Below are 23,184 nucleotides of genomic sequence, written 5' to 3'. Positions count from 1 at the left end.
AAAAGTGACTGAGTAAATGCAACATGGGATCAATCAGATCTGAGAAGCAGAGGTGGCAATAATAGTGGTAGAAAAGGCAGAGAAAGAGTCAGTATATTATTTACATTATTTACAATTGACGAATATTTGTCTTCATATTGTTTGTTGTTAACACAACGTTTTGGCTGATATACCCTCCAGCCTTTATCAGGTGTCTTGGGGAAATTTCGAACCTGGGTTCTTATTCCTATGGTATTTTTCGATGTTGTTGTTGTTGCGCTCTTAACCACTATGCTATATGCCTGTGGGCAATTATGGAGTGAATTTTAGGGCTTATAAATCTAATATTCTCTTATCCTTCCTTAATACTGGTTCCCATATGCTGTTCATATCTGCACTCTGTCTGCTTAGGAGGTTGTTGTGTCCTAGCAACTGTGCTGCTACTTTTAGTTTTCATATTTTCCACTGGTGTTCTCTGTCTATTATTTTAACTTCATCCCACAGGGGGAGGTGGTCTCCATTTTTCCATACATGATCAGCTATACCCGATTTATCAATATCTCCCTGTGCCACAGCTTTGTGATGTTCCTCTATCCTTATTTTGATGGGGCTGCATGTTTTGCCTTTGTATAACCTACCACAGTTGCATGGGATGGAGTACATGCAGTCTTTTGTCATATTCTCTTCTATTGGTGGTTTTACTCGAAGGAGATATTTGCGAAGTGTTGTTTTACTCTTGAATACTGTCCTGGTGGGATTTGAATTCAGATCATAAAGAGCCAGAAGAAATACCATGAGGCTTTTTATCTTTTAGTGCCATAAGGGTGACAGTGATAAGGGGTCATTACAGAAACAAGCTTCATAAAATATACTGATTTCCACAGAAATCAGATGAATGAGAAAAAGAAACAAACATAATAGTATACCCAATGCACAAATGTGTGGTAGTCCCCAGAGAGGTGGAGTGCTACCTAGGACCAATCAAAGAACTTCCACAGATCCTGCATAACTCTGGTTTGGGTTGTTCTGACTAAATGCCTTTTCCCAACTTTCCAACTGTCATTCTCAGATCTAGAAGGACTGTCTTCAGTCCTTTCAGTTGCAGTCACTGCACAACAATTTCATGATAGATTTTTAAGACAGGCAGGTCAGAAATGTTGAAGGAAGGTATAGTTGATTAGATAACTACCACAAACCTTCCTTCTAGTACTTGACTATTAGTGGAGTAACAAAATCAATAGTGTTGTACTGATGGTTCTCCTTATTCATTGTGATGATCCTTTATGTCTATACCCTGAGTCAGCTTTACCATTTCTTCTGGTATTGCAGATTTGAGAAAATAACAATAACAAATATGCACTTGGAATATTTAGAAGTACCAAAAATAGTTAGCTAAATGAATGATAGCTAAGGCTTTAATTAGTCCTTTTATGCTTTTACTTTTGTCTCAGTGTCTAGAATCCTCCTGTGATATGGCACTGTCCTGGAGGATTTTTTTCATTATGTTGACCTCAGTACTGATTTTTAAGTCTTGTCCTTATTATAGTGATTTCTATATATCACACCTTTAAGTAACAATTTTTTTTTCAAGTGGTGTTGAATGTAAAAACACACATAAACAAAAACACACACCCATATACACTTGTCTATGTGCACGAGTAAGTGTGTGGGTATTTCAAAATGTGTAAGCATTGACAAGATCACTTGACCTTAAAACTTTGTCTCACATTCCTGGCCAATCTATGCAAGCATGGAAAAACATACATTAAACAAATGAATATGTGTGTGTGTGTGTGTGTTTGCTGTGATAGAAGACACTTGTCCAAAGTGCCATGCAGTTAGATTGAACCTTAGACCATGTGGCTGCAAAATGAGCTTATGTCATGTCTGTATCTATATTAATTTTAAGAAATTATTGTTGGTATATGCTGAATTTTAGGCATGTAAAATACCTTACTCTATAATGATCATTATTTAATATCCAATTTCCAAGCTGGCATGAGTTGGATGGTTTGACCAGAGCTGGTAAGCTGGAGAGCTGCACCAGGTTCCAGTCTGATTTGACTTGGTTCTACAGCTGGATGCCCTTTCTAACATCAACCACTTTACAGTGTGTTGGGTGCTTTTTATGTGGACCAGCATGGGTGCTTTTCATGTGGACTGGCACAGTTGTCTTTTATGTGGACTGGCACTGGTGCCTTTTACATGTGCATTTTATATTGACCAGCAACAGATGCTTTTTACATGGCCAGCATAGGTGCTTTTTTATGTGAGCTGGCAAAGATAAAAGAAATAATGTAAGAAATATGATTCAGGTGTTGTAAAAATCTTTTCCAATTATAGTCTATTTTTTAAGCTGCTATTGTGATATAAATATCTTCAAACAGGTACTCTTTCAAAATTCTTTCAAAGCAAAGATACAATGTTATTAATATGAAGTCTTGTCTACAACTAATGTTAGAAGTCTGCACTTACTTGAATATCTCGGTTTTAAATACTGCTGATGTTTAGTTGGAAGAATTTTCAAAAGCATGTTGGTTTAAGTATATTTATGTTAAGAAAGCAACTTAAAAATAGATTCTATAATTGCAAAACATTTTAACACCTGATTCATATTTCCTACATTCTTTATTTCTATTATCTTTGCTAATTACTATTCATTTTACTTTTCTGTTATGAGTAAAGGCATTTTTCATTTTCAAAATAGTATATATATATCAGTTTATATAAATTGTCCGCAAAACACACCACTGCTAACTGAGGAGGCTGTACTATCATTCTTTCAACTGAGTTTATTAAGTAATACTAGGACTTGATTATACCAGTCCCTAAATATTCTTCTAGCTTTTCCTGTTTTGAGTTCAAAGGCTGCCGAGCCAACTTTGCTTTTTATTTTTTCAGGTTCAATAAAATAAGTACCAGTCAAGTACTGGGGTCAATGTAATCAACTTACGCTCTTCCCCTAAAATTGAATTCAAACACCATTGAGGTCAACTTTGCCTTTTATCCTTTTATCCTTTTGGTGTCAGTAAAATAAGGTACCAATCAATAACAATTATTATTGTTATTATTAATACTGAAATCCCACTGAGACCAACCTTGCCTTTCACTCAGCCCATAAAATAATGTAAAAGTCAAGTGCTGGGGTTGATGTAATCGACTTGCCCCTCTCCTCAAAATTGCTGGTCTTGTGCCAGATTTGGATAGAATTGTTATTATTTTGCAGAATTGTTAACATGCTGGACAAAATGCGTAGTGGCATTTCACCTCTCTTTATGTTTTGAGTTCAAATTTAGCTGAGGCCAATTTTGCCTGTCATCCTTCTGGGGTTGAAATAAGTATAAGTTGAGCATTGGGGTTGATGTAACCAACTAGTTCCTTCTCCACAAATTTTCAGTTCTTGTGCATTTAGTAGAAAATATTATTATTATTATTATTATTACTACTACTACTACTAGCTGGACCCGTGAAAACTTCACGGAAAACAAAAAATGTAAGCAGCTGTAAATTGTGTGCTGGTGCCATGAGAAATATTTCCATATTGTGACACTTACAGAATATAGAAAGTAAAAATCTGATAACTATATAATCCAACCAAAATATCTCAGTTATGTAAACGTAAACAGAATTACTATTTAGCCTTAAAATACATCGTACATATTGAATGAACTTTTTTAAAATACATAATTTTTATTCTTTGTTTCTAATTGTTAAAATATTTTTCCATTTCAGTATTTTATAATATTACTGTTTATTTTCGTATTCCTGGTAATTGCTTCTATTTTGGCTGTCGTGTTCCGTGGAGAGGTAAGATATCTTTATGCATTATCCTCATTTTATGTTTGTTTTTTTCTCATGCTGTCAGGGTTTGGATGGGTCTTTGTTCTATCATTCATGAAAAGTGAAGAACACATTGAATAATGTTCAAAATGCATCAGCATTCGAGAAAATGTGATGGTCAAGTCTAGATACATTTTTAGGCACCCACTGAGCCAAACTGCAAATCTAGTTTCATTTCCTGAGATTAGCTTTCACAATTTCTTCTTGTGTTTCTGATTATTTCCTCTTTTGCACTCTAATACATGAATTTTTTGGTACCTCCTCACTGAACTGTTATCCTTCATATACATCACATACCAATTGCCCTTTCCTCCTACTACCAACTCATTTTGTAGAATTGAAAATTGTGATCACCATCTGCAGCAATCAAAACCTTTTGACACATCAAAACTTAGTAGAAAGCAATCTGCACACAGCTTGCCTGGATTGCATCTGACATTACTAGTGACGGAGCTTCTACAATGTCACATAAACTGTCAGAAATAACTGCCAAATATCCCTCAAATTACACACATCCTAATGTCTTGTAAAGAAAGGGACATCTTAAATAATGTGGACTTAAATACACAATGCCCCAAAAATTCTCCCTCACCCAGCCTATCCCACAGGTATCTTTCTGAATAATTGCTACTTTCTCTAGCATCTTGACAACAAGAGCCTTCAACAACCAAGCAGCTCAAAATGCCTTTGAAGAATTTAGTTGTTCCAGGACTCCAGAATTCCATTCTGCTGCAATGAGTAGACTTGTCTCTTGTTGGCAATGCCTTTTACTCTCACCACTTTGTTTTATGTTTATTTCTACTGTATTTTTTATGCTTTTTGAACTATTGCACTTTCATTCCTCTCTCTCTCTCTCTCTCTCTCTCTCTCTCTCTCTCTCTCCTGTGTCATTTACTCCCTTGTCCCTCTGTCTGTCTGTCTGTCATTTACTCCCTTGTCCTTCTCTTTTGTCTGTCTGTCTCATGTGTCATTTACTCCTTTGTCTTTATCTTCTGTGTCTATGATTCTGTTTCTCACTGTGTGTCATGTTGCACCTCTTATATTAATTCTCCTGTATCTTTCTTTTATATTCTCTCTCTATACAAAGTCTAAAGTATGAGTGGAGAAACCAACCAACCACCCAACCAACATTTATAGTGGTTATTACTATACAGACATCAAGATCGAATTTGCTTTCATTGGTTAAAGCCCAATACAGTAGACAGCTATCACGTACTGGATACTGGATTGATTCAGTTGTTTTTGCCCACTTTACAACAAAATTGTGTATCACAATATCACAACATCAGAGAAAATATCATGCACGACTTATTGTGGCTTTATACATTCAATGTTATAATCTCATCAAAGTCAATTTTACTTTTCATTCTTCTGGGATCAATAAAGTACCAGTCACTTATTGGGGTAATTTGACTGACCCTCCCCTCAAAACTGTTAGTTTTGTGTGCTTAAATCAGAAACTATTGTTTTTTTAGTTAGAAGATGTTATGTCGAAATCCATGGGAGACACTCTGATAAAGCAATATGGTAATGATATTGAACGAAATGCAGACAACAAGGCTGTCACTAAATCATGGGATCTTACACAAGAAAGGGTAAGTGTTGGCAAATCACTCATGAATAACATGCTGGTAAGAGCACATGCACTGTCATACACAAAAATACACACTACACCACACAGTCAAGCTAATGAAGAAGCCACTGAACTTGTTAAAAATAGCAGCCATATCTCTCTCTAATCAAGCCCCAGTTATGGAAGGACATACTAGATAATGTGTGAAAAGAGTCGATGGAATGCTTTTGATCATATTTCTGCTCAATCTGAGCTGATTTGGTGTTAAACATTACATTACAATATACATGCAACATTACATTACAATATACATGCACACTACTTGCCCCATATGACATTGCATCACTTTTGGTGACTTAATACCAAAGTTGTGTATGAAAAGCAAGTTAGCCTAGCAGAGACCATACCTCTCCTTTTGACTTGTGCCAAATTTATAACCATAAACCCTGTAAATATTTGAGGAAAGATAAATTCAAAACTGTGATATTCAGGACTCATTTAAAGGCATTAACATTGTAATGAAGTGAAATTACCCCCACCCTATCAAAGAAGAAAAAAGAAAAGGAATAAGTCCAGTTGCTTATTATCACTTCAAAGTAAAATGTATGTCTTTGCATGTTGTTTTTAATGAAGCTGAAAATGTTTCAAGGTGTCTATTCAATGTAGAACTAGTTTCTGGGAAAATGACCACATACAAACTTGAAGTCGAGATAGAAATACTCCTTCAGATGTGATCTGGAAAAGGGGAAAATTTTGGAATGCTGGGAAATTATTGCAATTGATGAAACATTATCAATTAAAAACTAAGCTCGATGTATCCGTGCATTTGGAAGAAAATTTGCATTTAAGCATGCAAAGAATTTGAAATGTCATGCAAAGAAACAAAGTCCTATTGATATCACTTATCCTTTCAAATGTTCAGCTTGTAACGGAATTTGTCTTTTTAAGGCTGGTTTTGTTAACCATTCAAAGATAGATGGACCAAAGCAACCGCACTGGATTAACTATTAAGTAAAATAAGCACATGCTTAGGGCATGAAGGGAAGTGGTGGTGGTACTGCAGATATGGTAAATAGTTTACAGCACAAAAGAAATCACTTTAAACTTGCTAAAATAATACTCAGTGTAGTTTATATGACTGGAAATATAATTTCAAAGTGTTCATGGTGTCATAGTGAGGATCTGATTAAAGATTCTGCAATTAAAAAAAGTAGAAAACCTACTGATGTATAAATCAACCAAAGGGCTGATTGAACAAAACTATGGCCTGAAAACGTAACCCATGTTTATCCTAATCATAAATTTACACTTGATCTAATTTTATGCACTTCCAACACAATGTATTAATTGACCTTTTCTACGTTTTTTCTACCACAATGTTTTCAAAATTTATGTGTGTGTGTGTTCTAGTAGCATATTTAAAATTTTTTATGATGTCAGTACCTACCAACAATATTCTTCTATTGTAACAAATAAAATAATCGTGACCAAAGACTGTCTGGGTATTTAGATCCACAACAAAGACAGCATCTTAGTTCCTGTATCTGTGACTCTTCAGCAACCATATTTATTATTTCTGCTACACTTTGGCAAACAGAAGGTTTGCACAGTAAATCGAACATAGCAAAAGTACACCATATAAGTATTGTGATTAATTTTAGCTTAATCAGTAGTAAATTAGTTATTTAAGTAATTCTCTAATTATATTTTCTGTTATGCTTAATTATTTATACCTATCTTTTGATTTAATCTTTCTTCAGTTGGAATGTTGCGGAGTAGATTCAAAAGGTTGGGAGATATACAGAGACTCTCACTGGTACCGTAACCAACCCAGTAAGTTTTTTTTATTTTTCTTGGTGTTTTGTTGAAAATAAACTCTTTTGCATAGAGGAAAAAGTAAATCCTATTGATGTTGTGTGACCCCAGATCAACTGTAGTCAAACAGTTAATAATTAAGGACATTATAATCGTGACCATCCCCATTATTTTTTAGGGGCATCGAAGACTATAGTATCTAATGTATCCTTGCTTTTGTTCAAGATGGTAGAATATTCTTGTTGGCTTAAAATTTCATTCTTGTCTGTATTTTTAGGGGGTTTATTTTTATTTTTTCTCTTGTCATGAAATAAGTCATTTATCTGTGTTTCAGTACAAACCATCAGTGATTCTTCCTAAATGGGCTGAGATTTGAATTAGTTGAATATTGGTTTCAAATTTTGGCACAAGGCCAGCAATTTTGGAGGAGTTGATTACATCAACCCCAATGCTCAACTTGTCATCCCTGAAAAGATGAAAGCAAAGTTGACCTTGGCAGAATTTGAATTCAGAGCATAAAAATGGCAGAATTTAAATTCAGAGTGTAAAGCATGCCTGGCATGCTAACAATTTTGCCAACTTACTGCCTCAAATCAGTTGAAAATTAAAATTGATTCTTCCTTTCTTTATCACAAGGTATGATAGGACTAGGACCAGTGTTTAGTTCTGGTTACCAATAATACAAGGAAGTTGACAGATAAATCTTTCACTAGATGTGAGGTCTTGTGCAGGAAACATATTTTTGGGGCTAAAGAGAGAATTGAACTAACACCCCAATTAACTAAACATTCATTAGGTCTGCAACAGAGAATTTGGATCTATTTCAAAACGGGGGCACCAGTGTTTTCTTAACGAAACACTAACGAAACACTTTGAAACTTGGGACACTGGTAGAATGTGTCATATAAAACATCATTTACTCTTAGTCATCTTAACAAAAAGACGTACATCGCAAGTTATTCCATGTTAAAGTTGTCGTATTTCTGTAATTTCAACCAATCACTGACGTCTATTCAGCTGAATAGAGTTACTGCTGGGCGTTCATAAAAATGTTATTCCCTGTGACGTATTTCATCCGGTTTAATCGTAATTTATACGCATATATTGTTTATATAATAAATTACGCTCTGCGTATCTATGTGTGTAACAATTTTAGAGTTCGGATTCTAGAGTTAGGGTTAGGGTTAACAGTCTAGTTAGGGTTAGGGTTAGGGGATTAATACGATATACACCGTTACAGCGCTAACTGTTTTCAACTGAATAGACGTCAGTGATTAGTAGAAATTATAGAAATAAGACAATTTTTTACATGAAATAAATTCGAATACAAAAAGTTTTTTCTGTTCTATAACACAAAATAAATAAGTATACGAAGTTTGAAAGTCTTTCGGTACCAAAAACACTACATAAAACATAAATGCTGAGAATTTTACCTCCCTATGATACCTACTTAGAACTAGGTAAACCTGGTTATTCAGAGTTAAATGTCCTGGTCATATATTCCTTATTACAGCACTTGGGACATGTTGTAAACTGCTAAGTATTGAGGGATGACCTAGATAGATAGATAGATAGATAGATAGTATTGCTAACTTGGTCATCTTTAGATCTCTGATTCCATGTTTTGTGATTTAATCAGTTGAAGAAGAACAGTAGCTGTCTCTTCTTGGTTAGGGCCTTTGAGATTGTAGTGGGGAAACAGAAGAACTTACAACCCTTATGTTGAGAGAACTGACAACCCTTATATTCAAGTCTGGGAAATGAAGAACAGCAATCCTGAACTTTACAGGTCCTTGGAGATTGTAGCAGAAAAATGGAAGAATGACAGTCATAAGCTTTTTGGTGAAGTTTTGCAACTGAAACAAGAAAAAGAAGAAACTCTGACCTCTTTGTAGAGTCTTCAAAGCTGTATTGAGGAAATGGAGGGAAAATATCTGACCTTTTACAGGGCTTCCAAGAATATCAGGAAAACAAGAAGAAACAATAATCTCTTTATAGAACCTTTGAGACTGTAGCAGGGAAGAAAGTACTGAGCTTTTTGTTTTAGGATTTTTGAGGCTGTAGAAGGGAAGAAAGAAGAAACTTGTAGCTTATAATTTGACTGGAGACCTGATCTGAATGGTTGCAATGGAATGAACTCTGCTAAATGCATCCAGGAAACAGTTGGTAGCAACAGATTGTCTATCATTGAAAAGAACCCTGCACCACCCCAAAAAAAGAAAAAAATCTCAGTTATAAGCCAATCAACAGGATTCCACAGTTTCTTTCTACTCTATTTTACCCAAAGTTTATGTTGACTCCTTATCTTATTATGAAGACAGTCCAGTGTGGTGTACAGTAGGATGTAATTCTAGACCATGTTATTGTGAATATCCAAGCTTACAGCTATTCATACATAATACAACAAAAACATATTCACACATAACATACACAACACACACGACAGTCCCAAAATATTTTAAAGTATTTATCTGTGCCTTTCTTTTTCATGTTAAATATTTGTAGATCTATTTGTGTGTTTCTCAGCTATGTCTGTGTGTTTACATAAGTCAGTATGCATGTATTCTTATATAATGCTTTTTATCTCTATTCCTTATTTTCTGCTTATCTATTTGTACATATTTGTGAATACCTCAGTTTATGTCCTTAGGCCCTTCTTAAAAAATTTTTGAAATGTTTTTAGTTATTGCTGTTTAGTCCTAAAGTTAGTTAGCTATCATCAAAGACTTTTTGATTATTTTGAATTTTTTCAAACACAGAATATCTAGGACTACATTTTCTAATGCAGTGTTTCTCAATCCTGAAGGCATGTTAGGGTGATCAGCTTATGATTATAAGGTCATGGGTTCAGTTCCTGGAACAGGTGGTACATGTTTTTGATCAGGGTACTCCATTTCAGCATGTTACTGTCTACTGGTACTGTTTTCTCTCTCCTGTTGTCACATCCTGGGTATGCTGCTGCTGTCATAAGTGAGAGGGCCAAGGGAGTGTGTGTATGTGTGTGTCTGCTTAGGCACCTCAAGCAAGCATGGTATTGTACTACTAAGCCACTTCACTTGTGGGGAGCAGCTGGCTAAAGTGCATCATAATCTTTTTGGCTTAGTGGCACACTGGAGATAAAAAAAAATTACTGGTACACTTAGAAAGTTTAAAAAAGCATAATTAAAAAATTCAGGAAAAAGTATGAAAAATACCTAAAATAAAAACAACTTAAAACCTTGTTTTATGTTATACTTATTTATAACAAAATTATGAATGGTAAGGCTTTTAACATGCTCAAGCATGGATTTACTGCAGCCCTGAATTGTATATTTAGAAATCTGCAGAACACTTAAATACCTCTTGCAATCAGTGCTGCCTCTCGAGCCTGTTAGGCAGTTACCCAGGAGCTCCAAGAGTCGAGTAGCCTAAAGCAGATCTATCTATCATAGCTTGATTCAATAAATGCTATAAGCCTTTGTGCATTTTGTTTTTGTCTGGTGGGTTGTGGTAGTGCTATAATGTTCTATAGGTCCACTGATTTGATATATCTTTTTTTTGAGATGCTAAGGTATTATTTAAGTGACATTTAATCGCTAATTTTAGCAGGTCAAGCCATTGCATTGAAGCTTCTGCATCAGCTAGTGTTAGTCATGATTTACTCCAGGTTAGCCGTAACAAAGCAGACATTATGAGACACTCCTTATGTGACTGATCAATCTCTAATGTTTTTCATTTTTTGTTTAAACTACAAGGGAGTGACATGAGAGATTTGGTTGCTATTTATCAATGGTTGCGTAACAAATTAGAGTCGAAAGAGACTGATCTTATATTTATTGAGCATTTGTAACTTGGAGCAGAACAAATACCACGAAGGACTTCTGCTCATAGAATAACAGGTTTTTTTTAAAAAAAAGTTTTCTCTCTGCTGCCAACATCCTTCACCAGTGCACATCAATGAAGGATCTACACTTGTACATACACACACATGGGCTTCTATGCAGTTTCCATATGTATTGAATTTTACTCACAACTTTACTTTTTCATCTTTTGGGCTCAATTTTTATCAGTCTATCTAGAGTGATGGTAGAAATGTAATAATGTTGGATGGGTCACTTTGGGATATTTGTTCCAGTTCTTTAGATCAGTGGTTCCCAAACTTTTTCAGGCTGTTGCCCCCTTGACACTCAGGCCACATTCCTAGCACCTCCATCCCTACTAGCCATCACAAACATAGACCTCTTTCTGAAGCAAATTCAAAGTAACTGTATTTCACAAATAAAACTTAACCTAACATAGCCATTATTTTGTTGTTTTTACATGAATTGCTACCCTGTTATCGCCCTACTTCAACTTGGAACTCCCCCACCCCCAGGGGGCACATTACTTTGAGAACCACTGCTTTAGATTATGAGTTTAAATTTTGCTGATGCCGAAGCGGATGATAGACTTTATCCATTACCCTGTTTAATACGATCAGCAGAGCCCTCTCTGTTGTAAGCATTTGGGCCAAGGCTCTGGTTTGAGGATACCTTCCTTCCTCAACCCAGTTTAAAGGCCTGGCAAAGGGTCAAGAACACTGCTTTCTCTCTTGACTAAGAAAGGACACTTGACCAAGGTGCTGTGCTGTGTGATTGAACCTGGAACCTCATTGTTGTGGAGCAAACTTCTTAACCACAAAGCTGTCTGGGCTCCACTAGAATGACTACCTAGAAACTCCCATGCTAACTTGTGTATAGTTATTTTTGAGATTTGTAAAACATAACCATCTTAATCTTACAAACATGTTCTATAAACACATCAACTAAAATGTAATGGCTAGTCTCACACAAACAGGCACATTATAGGCAATTAGCTTATATGTTGTTTGATGAGGACTGTCCAAATCCAGTCATTGTGGACCAGCACTCATCAAGAAAGTCACCAAGAATCATTTGTTGCACTGATAGTGCAAGGAGTGCAATCTTTTTCTGGAGCACAACACAGTTTAAATTATGTCGTTAACACTTCTAGTCATAGAGGAAGATTTTATCAGCAGAACAATATCCTAACAAGTTTACTAGCTGCAATTTTCCAACAGGCTGCAAAAATCTAAATGAATTCTCAAATAAAATAGCAAATATCTTACATTAGCCACAATAAGTGGAACTTGAGTCACACTAACTAGTAATTATGAATTAATTACTAAGATATCTAGTATAATGAAATTTAGATCCTTTGACAATAGCTGAACCATATATCTATAATTTCATCTATCAGAGCATCTGTCATTCTATCTTCTCAAATTCAAGACATAATTCTATTTAATTTGCTATTTTTTAAACTAATGTTTTATCTCTAAAATGTCAGCCATTTAGCATTATTATAAGAAAGTAATATTTATTTGTGTGCCATTGTAGTAGTTGTTCATTTTTCCCATCCGCAATTGGTGCTTTTATTACTTAATATTATTAACTGATAAGTAGTTGTTAGGAAACTTTGAATTTGTTATTCTGCCACTATTGAAATAAACAGATATAACCACATGCTCTAAAGCGGTTTATAAATAAATAAAATAGGGTTGAGGAAACCCTTTAGTCTTGTCATGGATATGACAACCCCTCTAATGCTGGTGTCATGATATATAACAACCAGTACTCTCTGTAAAGTGGTTGTGTTAGGAAAGACACCTAGCCACAGAAACCAAGCAAACAAAAGAAAAAAAAAACAAGATGTGACCCTCCAATCCATTTAGGAGAGTAGTAATGATTGGTTCAACCTATGCTAGCATGAATAGAAATGATGATGTTGAAATGAAAAAAATAAATTCTTTGGCGTTATTTTATCGTCATTTTTTCATGCTAATTAGGGGAAAAAATGTAAAATTCTTCTTCTCGATATTTTCTTCTAGACACTGCCATCAAGTTTGTACCCGTTTCCTGTTGCAAAAATGTTCATGTTAATAAAGCAACTAGGACGAGGCACTGCCAAGAAACCATTATGGGTCCACCTGCTGTTCGAGAAGGTGCCAAAAATGACTATTTATTTTATCAGGTAAACTTTCCTTAATTATTTTTTCATGTTTTTTTTTTCTTTAAAAATATTTCAACTGTAAAAAAAGATTAGAAATATGTTTTAATTTTTCAAAATTTAATCATTAAAAAAAAATCTAATTGCTGAAACAAAAACCAGTTTTACATTTTTAAAAATTCTGTTAGTGTCATCCCAAAATGTGTTCCTGATCTAGCACACAAGGAGCTATCTTTCTCAAAACTATTAGCTAGACTATCTTACCTATAATATATCTTATATGGACTATTGGCTAGTGATGTGTCCTAATGAAGAATATAAGGTAGCGTCAAAAAGTTCCTGGACTAGTTGTGTTTAATAAAAAATAATTTACGATATTTATCTAAGTTTTAATATCATCTCCTTTGAAATAGTCACTCTGTACAGCAATGCACTAGTCCCAGAATTCCCACCACTTTTGGAATCTGGCCTGGAAGTAGTATTCCCTAAGCGAGTTGAGGACCTTCTGCGATTCACTCTTGATCTCATCAATAGTGTTAAAATGGTGACCCTTGAGCTGCATTTTCGTCTTGGGGAAGAAATGAAAGTCCGCACATGCTAAATCTAGCAAATAGGGCAGGTGCGGGAGTGATACCATGTTGTTTTGGGGGAAGAAACTTATGAATGGGGAGAGTTTGGTGACAGGGTACATTGTCATCATGAAGAATCCAATTCTTTGCACTCCACAGATCCGGTCACTTTTGCTAAATGTTCACCCTCTTCCACTTTTGGAATCTGGCCTGAACGTTGTATTCTGTAAGCAAGTTGAGGATCTGCGATTTGCTCTGGATTTCAACATTTGTGTTAAAGTGGTGACCTTTGAGCTGCATTTTCATTTTGTGGAAGAGATGGCAGTCCACAGGTTCTAAATCTGGCAAATAGCGCAGGTGCAGAAGTGATAGCATGTAGTTTTTGGCCTGAAACTCACGAGTGAGGAGAGCTCAGTGACAGGGTGCATTGTCATTGTGAAGAATCTAATTCTTCATGCCCCACAGATACTATCACTTTTACCGAATGTCCTCCCTCAAACAGACGTTGCAGTAGAACTCTCGATTGACGGTCTGGCCATGGGGGACAAATTCTCGATTGACGGTCTGGCCATGGGGGACAAATTCTTGATTGACGGTCTGGCTCAATGCAAAATATGGCAGATGTCAAAAATACCTCCAGGGACGTTCTTCTGCTTTTGAAGCGTCCATGCTACTCAAAACATTACATATGACACATTGCCTTGTCACCATAAGCTTGCCGAAGCATGCTTAATGTCTCTGTAGCAGACTTTCAAAGTTAAACGCAAAGTTTCACATTAGCTTTTTGTTCCTGTCCATGACAAAAATTGCAGACTACAGCATACACGTAATCACAAAAGTGCAAATTGCACCACTTGTGAAGTAAACACAGCAATGTGACTTGGTACACTGGCTCATGAAGGTCACAATTAGTTCTCACTGTGCATGCAACTGTATGCTGCCATCTGTTGGCATGCTACAGAACTAGTCTGGGAACTTTTTGATACTACCTCGTATAGTAAATGTTTCCCATATCTAATGTAAGGAGTTGGAAAACTTTGATCAAATGAGTTTTAAAGTAATAAACAAATTTTTTCGGAGAGTGAGGAGTAATTAAAATCTAAATGCAAGTAAGGGAGATAACTTGAGTATGAACTTTGGCATAATATAAATAGATGTATGTGTGGCTGCATACTTAGGTATGAAGCTTGCTTCCCAACCATGTGGTGTCTGTTTTAGTTCTTACTGTGCTGCACTTAGGGTAAGTGCATTCTGCTATATCCTTGGGCCAACCAAATAGCCCTGTCTGTGGATTTGGTTGATAGAAACTGAAAGAAGCTCATTGTGTGTGCTTGTCTGTCTGTACCCTTGTCTCGATACCATGTGATGATTATAAATGAGCATTGCTATCTGTTATATGGACTGTTAGATATGTAATTCGTCTGACGTTCCGTGTGTCATGTGGTTCGTCTGAGTTCATTGTTTCATTGTTGTTGTCTTGTGGGACTGTCGTAGTAAAATGTCATTGATATATATATGGCGGACATGACTTTTGTTTATTCATAACGAACATTGGGTGAGTGCGTTCTTTGTATGTAATTGAACAATAAATGTAATAATTAAATTGTATAACTCGTTATGTTATCTCTGCGAGTCAGTCCGAGGGAAACATAACAGAGTTTATTGGCGTCGCCGATAGGATACATGCTTACTTTACCGTAAAATTATTCATCGTAATAACAATGGCTGAAAAACAGACAGTAGAACTTATTAAATTGTTTAGGGAACAAATGGACAAGCAAATGCAACAACATCAGAGAGATATGGACGCTCTGTTAAAACTGTTTGGTGCTCGACAAGTTGAAGGCGATTCTAGTGGCTATTTTTCAGCTGCTTCAACAACAGTGTCGATTCCACCATTTACTGCATTTGATTCAGCGACAGAACTATGGCCTGATTACTGGTCAAGATTCCGTACGTTTGTGGCTGCTAATGCTGTACCTGAAAAACGCATGGCACAAGTGTTCCTGACCAATCAGACTGCTACTGTTTACAAACAACTTGCTAATCTGGCTACCCAACAAAATCCGCCTAAAGATATCAACAACTTGATAATGGACGAAATCGTTGACTTCATGAAGGAACAGTTCGACCCTAAACTTTTCATTGTGAGAGAGCGTTTCAAGTTTTGGAGTGATATGCAGCGGAAGCCAGGCGAAACTCTCCAGGAGCTGGCAGCACGTATACGCCAGGATGCAGCTACCTGTGATTTTCCAGCGATCACCAACCCACAGGATGAAGCTCTGAGACAGAGATTCATATGTTCGGTTAACAATGAAGCGGTTCTGAAGGCGCTTTTTAAGATAAAAGACTCAGAACTAGATTTTGCCCGTGCTGTCCAGGTTGCCATTGAGACTGAAGACGCAGCAAAGGTTGCAAAAGAAACTGTATACAGTTCCAAAACCAAGCAGGTGTACAAGGTCCAGCAGAACAGGAATAAGAGTCCTCAAAAGAAACATCAGCAGTCTTATTCCACAAACCAGGAGAAATGCTACCGATGTGGAAAGGCCCACAAAGCAACAGACTGTCCTTTCAGGGAAACCAAATGTCATTTTTGTGACAAAAAGGGTCATTTGCAAGCGGTGTGTAGGAAAAAACAACATCAGCAACGCAATGGCCATTCACAAACTCCCGTGAAAAGAATCACAAAAGCTGAGCTAGTCAAGGCGATCCTAGGTGAAGTTTCCCGAGACACTCACAGTTTAATTGTGCCAGTAACAATCCAGAACAGACTGTTCACAATGGAATTGGACACTGCTACTACAGGCAATTTTGTTTCCTTGTCAGTCTGGAAACAACTTGGAAGACCAAAGCTGCAAGATGTCAAGCATCGCTATGAATCTGCCAGCAAGCACAACCTGCCTGTTCTAGGAACTTTCATGGGCCAAACCAAGGATCCAACAACTGGTAAGCAGGATCTTATACCTTACATAGTCACCAAGATCTCTGATCTTAATTTGCTGGGTCGGAATGCTATCCAGACTCTGGGAATTTCCGTAGACACTGCTCTAGGTTTGAAAAGCATAGACAGCCAAGCTAAGAGGGAAGGTGCAGAAGGGATGTATCCGAAGACCTCAAGCGAGCCCTATGTTTCCCTGCAGCAAGATTGTCACAACATGTGTGATGAATTTCCAGATCTTTTCAAGCAAGAATTGGGATGTCTCAAGAACTTTGAACTGGAAGTGAAGTTCAAATCGGACGCAACACCAGTCTTTCACAAGGCACGTCCGGTCCCATTTGCTCTTCGTGATGACCTGGTCAAAGGTTACGAAGAAGGCATCGCCAAGGGAATCTGGAAGCCAGTCCAATTCAATGAATACGGAACGCCAGTGGTACCGATTCGTAAAGCACACGCTTCAAGCAACCTGAAGCCGAAACTACGGATTTGTGGTGACTACTCTGTGGGAATTAATGACCAACTTGCTGATCACCGTCATCCAATGCCACTCCCTGCTGAACTGATGCAGAAACTCGGAGGTGGATTCGGATATACAAAGATAGACCTTGCTGATGCCTATAATCAGATCAAACTGGCTCCAGAAAGTCAACGCAGACTCGCACTCAGCACTCACCGTGGAGTACTCCTGCAACAACGACTCCCTTTCGGAATCAAGTCAGCACCTGGTTACTTTCAGGAGATCATGGAAAACCTGACCCATGATCTACCTGGAGTGGCCGTCTTCCAGGATGACATGCTCGTCAGTGGGAAAGATGCAAACAGTCACTTAAACAACCTAAAGTGTCTGCTCACACATCTAAGCGACAATGGACTCAGATGTCGCCGTGAAAAGTGCCAGTTTGCACTACCCAGTGTAGAATACCTTGGACACATTTTGTCGACTGAAGAGATCACTAAGGGATCCAAAGTCGAAGCAGTCTTAAAGATGCCACGTCCAACGAACGAATCAAGCTTGAAATCTTTCCTAGGTTCAGTTCAGTTCTATGGAAAGTTTATCCCAAACCTAGCCAGTATAGCAGAGCCACTCTATTGCCTTACGAAAAAGTCAACTATTTGGAAGTGGGGAGATGAGGAACAGTCAGTTTTTGATCACTTGAAAAATGTACTTTCATCAAGTCAAGTTCTGATACACTTCGATCCAAACAAAACTTTGGGATTGGCTTGCGACGCATCAAACGTTGGTATTGGAGCAGTCCTGTTTCACCGCTATCCTGATGGAAGCGAGCGCCCAATATCCAATATGTCCAAGACTCTCACTTCTGCACAGCGTAACTACAGTCAAATTCAAAAGGAAGCCCTAGCTATCATATTTGGCTTGCAGAAGTTTTACCAGTATTTGTACGGTCGTAAATTCGTACTCGTGACTGACCACAAGCCACTGACATCACTATTCAGTCCGAGGAAAGGGACGCCACTTCTCGCTGCTAACAGACTAGCACGATGGGCCCTGTGGCTGAACCAGTTTGACTACACCATTGAATATCGGAAATCAGCAGATCATGGCAATGCTGATGCCCTCAGTCGCTTGCCATTCGGTGATGATAACGGCTTTGACAGAAAGGAAAATGGTGAAGACATAGACATGGTGTGTGCCATCAAAGCTCTTAGTATTCAAGTCCAACCTGTGGATGCTAACGTCCTCCGTCAAGAGTCAGGGAAAGATCCAGTGATATCTACAGTGATGCGCTACGTCCGTGAAGGCTGGCCACCAAAGAACATGGAGATCAATGACGAAGTCAACAAGTTCCGTAAGTTATCAAACTCACTTAGTATCTGTCATGGATGCCTTATACATGGATCTAGAGTTGTGATTCCACATAGCTTGCAGCCAAAGATCCTCAATCTTCTGCATCTCGGACACTTTGGCATGGAACGCATGAAACAGCTAGCAAGAACTGCTGTATATTGGCCTGGTATCGATGCTGCTATAGAGATAGCCAGTCGACGATGTGATTCATGTAACGAACATCAAAGGCAGCCATCTAAGCCTCCAGTTCACCCATGGATGTTACCAGAAAAGCCGTGGAGCCGCTTACATCTGGACCATGCAATAAATTTTATGGGTAGAGATTGGCTGGTGATCACAGATGCTTATTCCAAGTACCCATGCATTCATCCCACTTCCTCCACGTCCTCCAAAGCCACTTTGAATCTGCTTGAGGAAGACTTTGCGCACTTCGGATTTCCTCACACACTGGTCACCGATAATGCACCAACTTTTACGTCTGAGGAGTTCCAGAGCTGGTGCAAAGAACGCGGGATCACACACCTGACAGGGGCACCTTACCACCCAGCTACCAACGGAGCAGCGGAACGTTTGGTGCAGACCTTCAAACAAGCTCTGAGGAAGTCTTCTCTTCCGCCAACACGAGCACTTCAAGAATTCTTGATGCAGTACCGGAGAACACCGACATCCTGTGGATTCTCTCCAAGTGAACTTTTGAATAACCGGCAGATACGAACAAGGATTGATTCTCTGCTGCCATCGCCAACACACATTGCTCAAGGCAAACAGTCTAAGGAAGCACATAAGTCTCAGGTGACTCCAAGCTCGGCTGATGTCGCTAAAGTTACCAGGCAGTACAAGGCCGGAGATCCTGTGTATGCACTATACTATGGACCTCGCCGAGACAAAGATCCCCGATGGGTACCAGCAATCATTAAGAAGTCATTGGGTACTCGCTGCTTTAACGTGAAGGTCATACCTCATGGCCCGATGTGGAGACGACACTGGGAACAGCTGCGACCGCGGTACACAACTGAGGAAGACAATGAACCTGGTGATGCAGAAAACACTGTATTTGAATTTGCAACAGATCACCCGATGGAGATCTCGGAAACTGTGCCACTAACACAAAGACAAACCAGACCCAAGACCATGTTACCCGTTCCAGAGTATGGACCAGACAACCCAAGACGGTCCAAGAGAACCCGTAAAACCCAAGAGAGACTTTGCTGTTGATACTTCTTGTGTAGCATCAATTTCAGTGGGGAGGTGTTATATGGACTGTTAGATATGTAATTCGTCTGACGTTCCGTGTGTCATGTGGTTCGTCTGAGTTCATTGTTTCATTGTTGTTGTCTTGTGGGACTGTCGTAGTAAAATGTCATTGATATATATATGGCGGACATGACTTTTGTTTATTCATAACGAACATTGGGTGAGTGCGTTCTTTGTATGTAATTGAACAATAAATGTAATAATTAAATTGTATAACTCGTTATGTTATCTCTGCGAGTCAGTCCGAGGGAAACATAACACTATCATACTGGCAATGTTGTTCCTTTGCAGTCTGCCATGAAAAACATATTTAGCCATGATGAAACATCACCTTGCTTGGAAACTGGTATGGGTTGATGGTAGGAAGAGCATTCGGCCATAGAAAATCTGCTTCAATCTAATTCCGTGTGAACCATGCAACATTAGACGTAAAAATATATGAATAAAACAAAAAAAAAAAAAATGCAATTGATTAAAGTGTGTTATTTTTCACCTGCCGGCTTTAAAGACTAGATCCACTCTCAATTGCATTGTTTATATCGCCCTTAATTTCTTGAATTTATTCTTATTGGAGTTATTCGCCTTACGTATTAGCTTAGATTTCAAACACTCTAAGAGGGACTTCTTTCACCTATTAATTGCATGTATAATATCGATATGGTAAGTCTAATGTGAGAACCAACCCTATTTATTGCTACATTTCTCCTATATGGGTTTCATTGAGGAAGTTTGTTCAACATTTAGTAACTACTTGCTCACACTGTATCAGTTTACTTTTAGGGTTGCTATGATGCTGCCTACACATTTGTGATGGATCAAGCTGGTATTCTTTTAGCTATTGGCTTTTCTTTCTCCATTGTTTTGGTGAGTATTAAGATATCATTTAAATGACTTCATAAATAAAACCGTCATGTGTAATGTCAACTTTCATAGAAGAGTTATGTATGAAAATGGCTTGTTACATCCTTCATACTTACTTAGATCTGTCATACACCTATAAACTCATTAGGCTGGAGCTAATTCCAGCTTCCATGGCATATATATGATCAAGAGTACAACACACTTCCATGAATGAGAAGCCTATCTACCTGAGAGTTAACCTCACCCTCCATAGTTGCTGGTACTCGTTTTCAACTAAGTGGACTAGAACAATGTGAAATGTGTTTTGTTCAAGAAGACAACATGCTACTTGGTTTGAGAATCGTAACCAGAATCCGACATTCATAAGTCCAAAACCTTCGTCTAATTAATTAACGATATTTGTGCAATGAAAAGAAAAATTTGCTTAATAACTATTATTAATTTAATCTTGTCAAGTAGTGAGAGCAGTTTTGGACATGTTTCAGCCTTATTAGATCTCCTCAGTAAAGCAAAGGATTTTCCATACTCCCCAGGTTGATAAGAGAATCACTGTATTGATAATGTGCATAAAGATGTATCAAAATTTATAATGACTGGTAGAATTTACTCATGGGTGCCACATTTTCATGCACTTTGTGTCCAGAAGTAATTTCCTCTAGGTTTTGATACCCTTTTCTTTAAGTGTTTGTCTGGTGAAGAGATCACTTCCTATAGGTCATTTTGGCATTCTTAGACTAGGTCTTTTGGGGTTAATAAAATAAGCACCAGTTGAGCACTGGGGTCAATATAATTGATTAGCCAGTTCTCACTAAAATTATTGGTCTCATGCCAAAATTTGAAACCATTATTATTATTATTATTATTATTATTGTAATTATTAAGGTAGTGAAGGTAGTAAGCTGGCAGAATCATTAACATGCTGGGAGAAATGCTTAGCAGTATTTTGCCTGTTACTACTTTCTATGTTCAAATTCTGCCGAGGTCAACTTTGCCTTTCATCTTTTCAGGATCAATAAAAATAAAGTACCAGTCTAATACTAAGGCTGATGTAATCAACTTACCCACTCCCAACAAATTGCTGGCCTTGTGCCAAAATTAGAAAGTATTATTTTATAGGGTCAGTGAATTGGTAGAACAGTTCATGTCAGATAAAAATGCCTTGCAGAATTTTTTTGACTCTTTACATTCTGAGTGCCAATTCCACTGACTTCAACTTTGCTCTTCATCCCACCCAAAATTGATAAAATAAGCTATACCAGTCATTGTGTGTTTTATATTTTCTTATTTGTTTTTTTTCTTGCTTTCTTTTCCAGATATGTGGTCTTGTACTTTCACTTTGTCTCTTTAAATACATTAAACGGACCCCAACAGAGAACAGGGCGACTAGTGCACCACTTTAAATAAAGATTGATTGTCCGGCTTAATGTGTGAATATGTGTGTGTGTGTGTGTGTGTGTATATATATATATATATGTATATACACACACATTTCTTAAAAATAAATAGACACCATATTTGAAAGATTTATTTCTAGAAACAAAATAGTGTCATTTGATGCGTTTAATTACTTAATCTAGTATTTAGTAGTCATGCTTTGTGCAGTTTTTAATAATATAATCATTTTTGGGCATCATACAAACAATTAGTGTCCATCAAGATGAAACAGTAGAATGAGGGTGTGTCTATTTACTTTTGAGATGTGTGTGTTTACATGTTTATAAATTCACACATGCATGCATATGTATATCCATGTATATATGTTCAATACACACAAACAACATAATTGCATGTACAAATGTATGTAAGTGTGTCTATGATATATATATATATATATATATGTTTGGGTTTACAAATGGAATAGCATGTACTCGGTGCATGAAGAGACTATTTATTTGTTCCAAGTTGATGATTCACTTCATTGTCAGTTTGAGTTTCTCACTTTTGTGCTTTTGTTTGTTCATATATATATATATATATATATATATATATATATATGTGTGTGTGTGTGTACACATGCATGCATACCTTTGTCCGCTTAGTGCTACAAAGGCGCCTAAAACAATTAGCAAAAGCATGGTTCAAGCTTCCAGCTCATACTTATTTGTGTGTGACAGCTAATCTTTATATATATATATATATACATATACATATATATCGATTTATAAAGTAAGTTTGTTATTTTGTACATAAAAACTGAATTTTTCTCTTGCCTGTTAGTGACTTAGTAACTAATTAAAGATTTGCTTAATTATGATTCATTATCATCTGATGAAATCCAGCAATCTAAAAGTGTTGCTATTTCTCTCATCTTTTAGTGAGTGCATTGTTTTGAAAGAAATCCATCACATGACCATCTGGTTGACTTCATACACAGTCATCACCTCTCCCCCGCTCTACTTGTAGGACTTTCAACACAAAGGATCTTATCCCTACTGTATTGATTATTATTGATATTACTAGGGTGTAGTAGATGGGTGGAATTATTAGAGCTTTGGGAAATTGCCTTTTGGTATTTCTTCTAGTTCTTTATAGTTAAAGTCTTGCCAAGGTCAATTTTGCC

At 37.2% G+C, this 23,184-nt stretch overlaps 1 protein-coding gene across 1 annotated transcript in view; it reads left to right on the top strand.

The window, feature by feature from the left end:
• The window catches only part of LOC106870977 (CD151 antigen), a 55,604-nt gene extending 32,772 nt beyond the window's left edge, over positions 1–22,832 (top strand). The window contains exons 4-9 of the mRNA XM_014917222.3: positions 3,712–3,786; positions 5,295–5,414; positions 7,153–7,225; positions 13,077–13,219; positions 20,544–20,627; positions 21,938–22,832. Of these exons, the coding sequence (XP_014772708.1) occupies positions 3,712–3,786; positions 5,295–5,414; positions 7,153–7,225; positions 13,077–13,219; positions 20,544–20,627; positions 21,938–22,024 (582 nt within the window). The 3' untranslated portion in view covers positions 22,025–22,832. The remainder of the gene's footprint in view (positions 1–3,711; positions 3,787–5,294; positions 5,415–7,152; positions 7,226–13,076; positions 13,220–20,543; positions 20,628–21,937) is intronic.
• The last annotated feature ends 352 nt before the right edge of the window (positions 22,833–23,184 follow it).

This window comes from Octopus bimaculoides, chromosome 5 (assembly GCF_046866305.1).
Source record: "Octopus bimaculoides isolate indiv1 chromosome 5, ASM4686630v1, whole genome shotgun sequence".
Lineage (NCBI taxonomy): Eukaryota > Metazoa > Mollusca > Cephalopoda > Octopoda > Octopodidae > Octopus > Octopus bimaculoides.
Note: the sequence above shows the minus strand (reverse complement) of the source record. Positions and strands in the feature narration are given on the sequence as shown.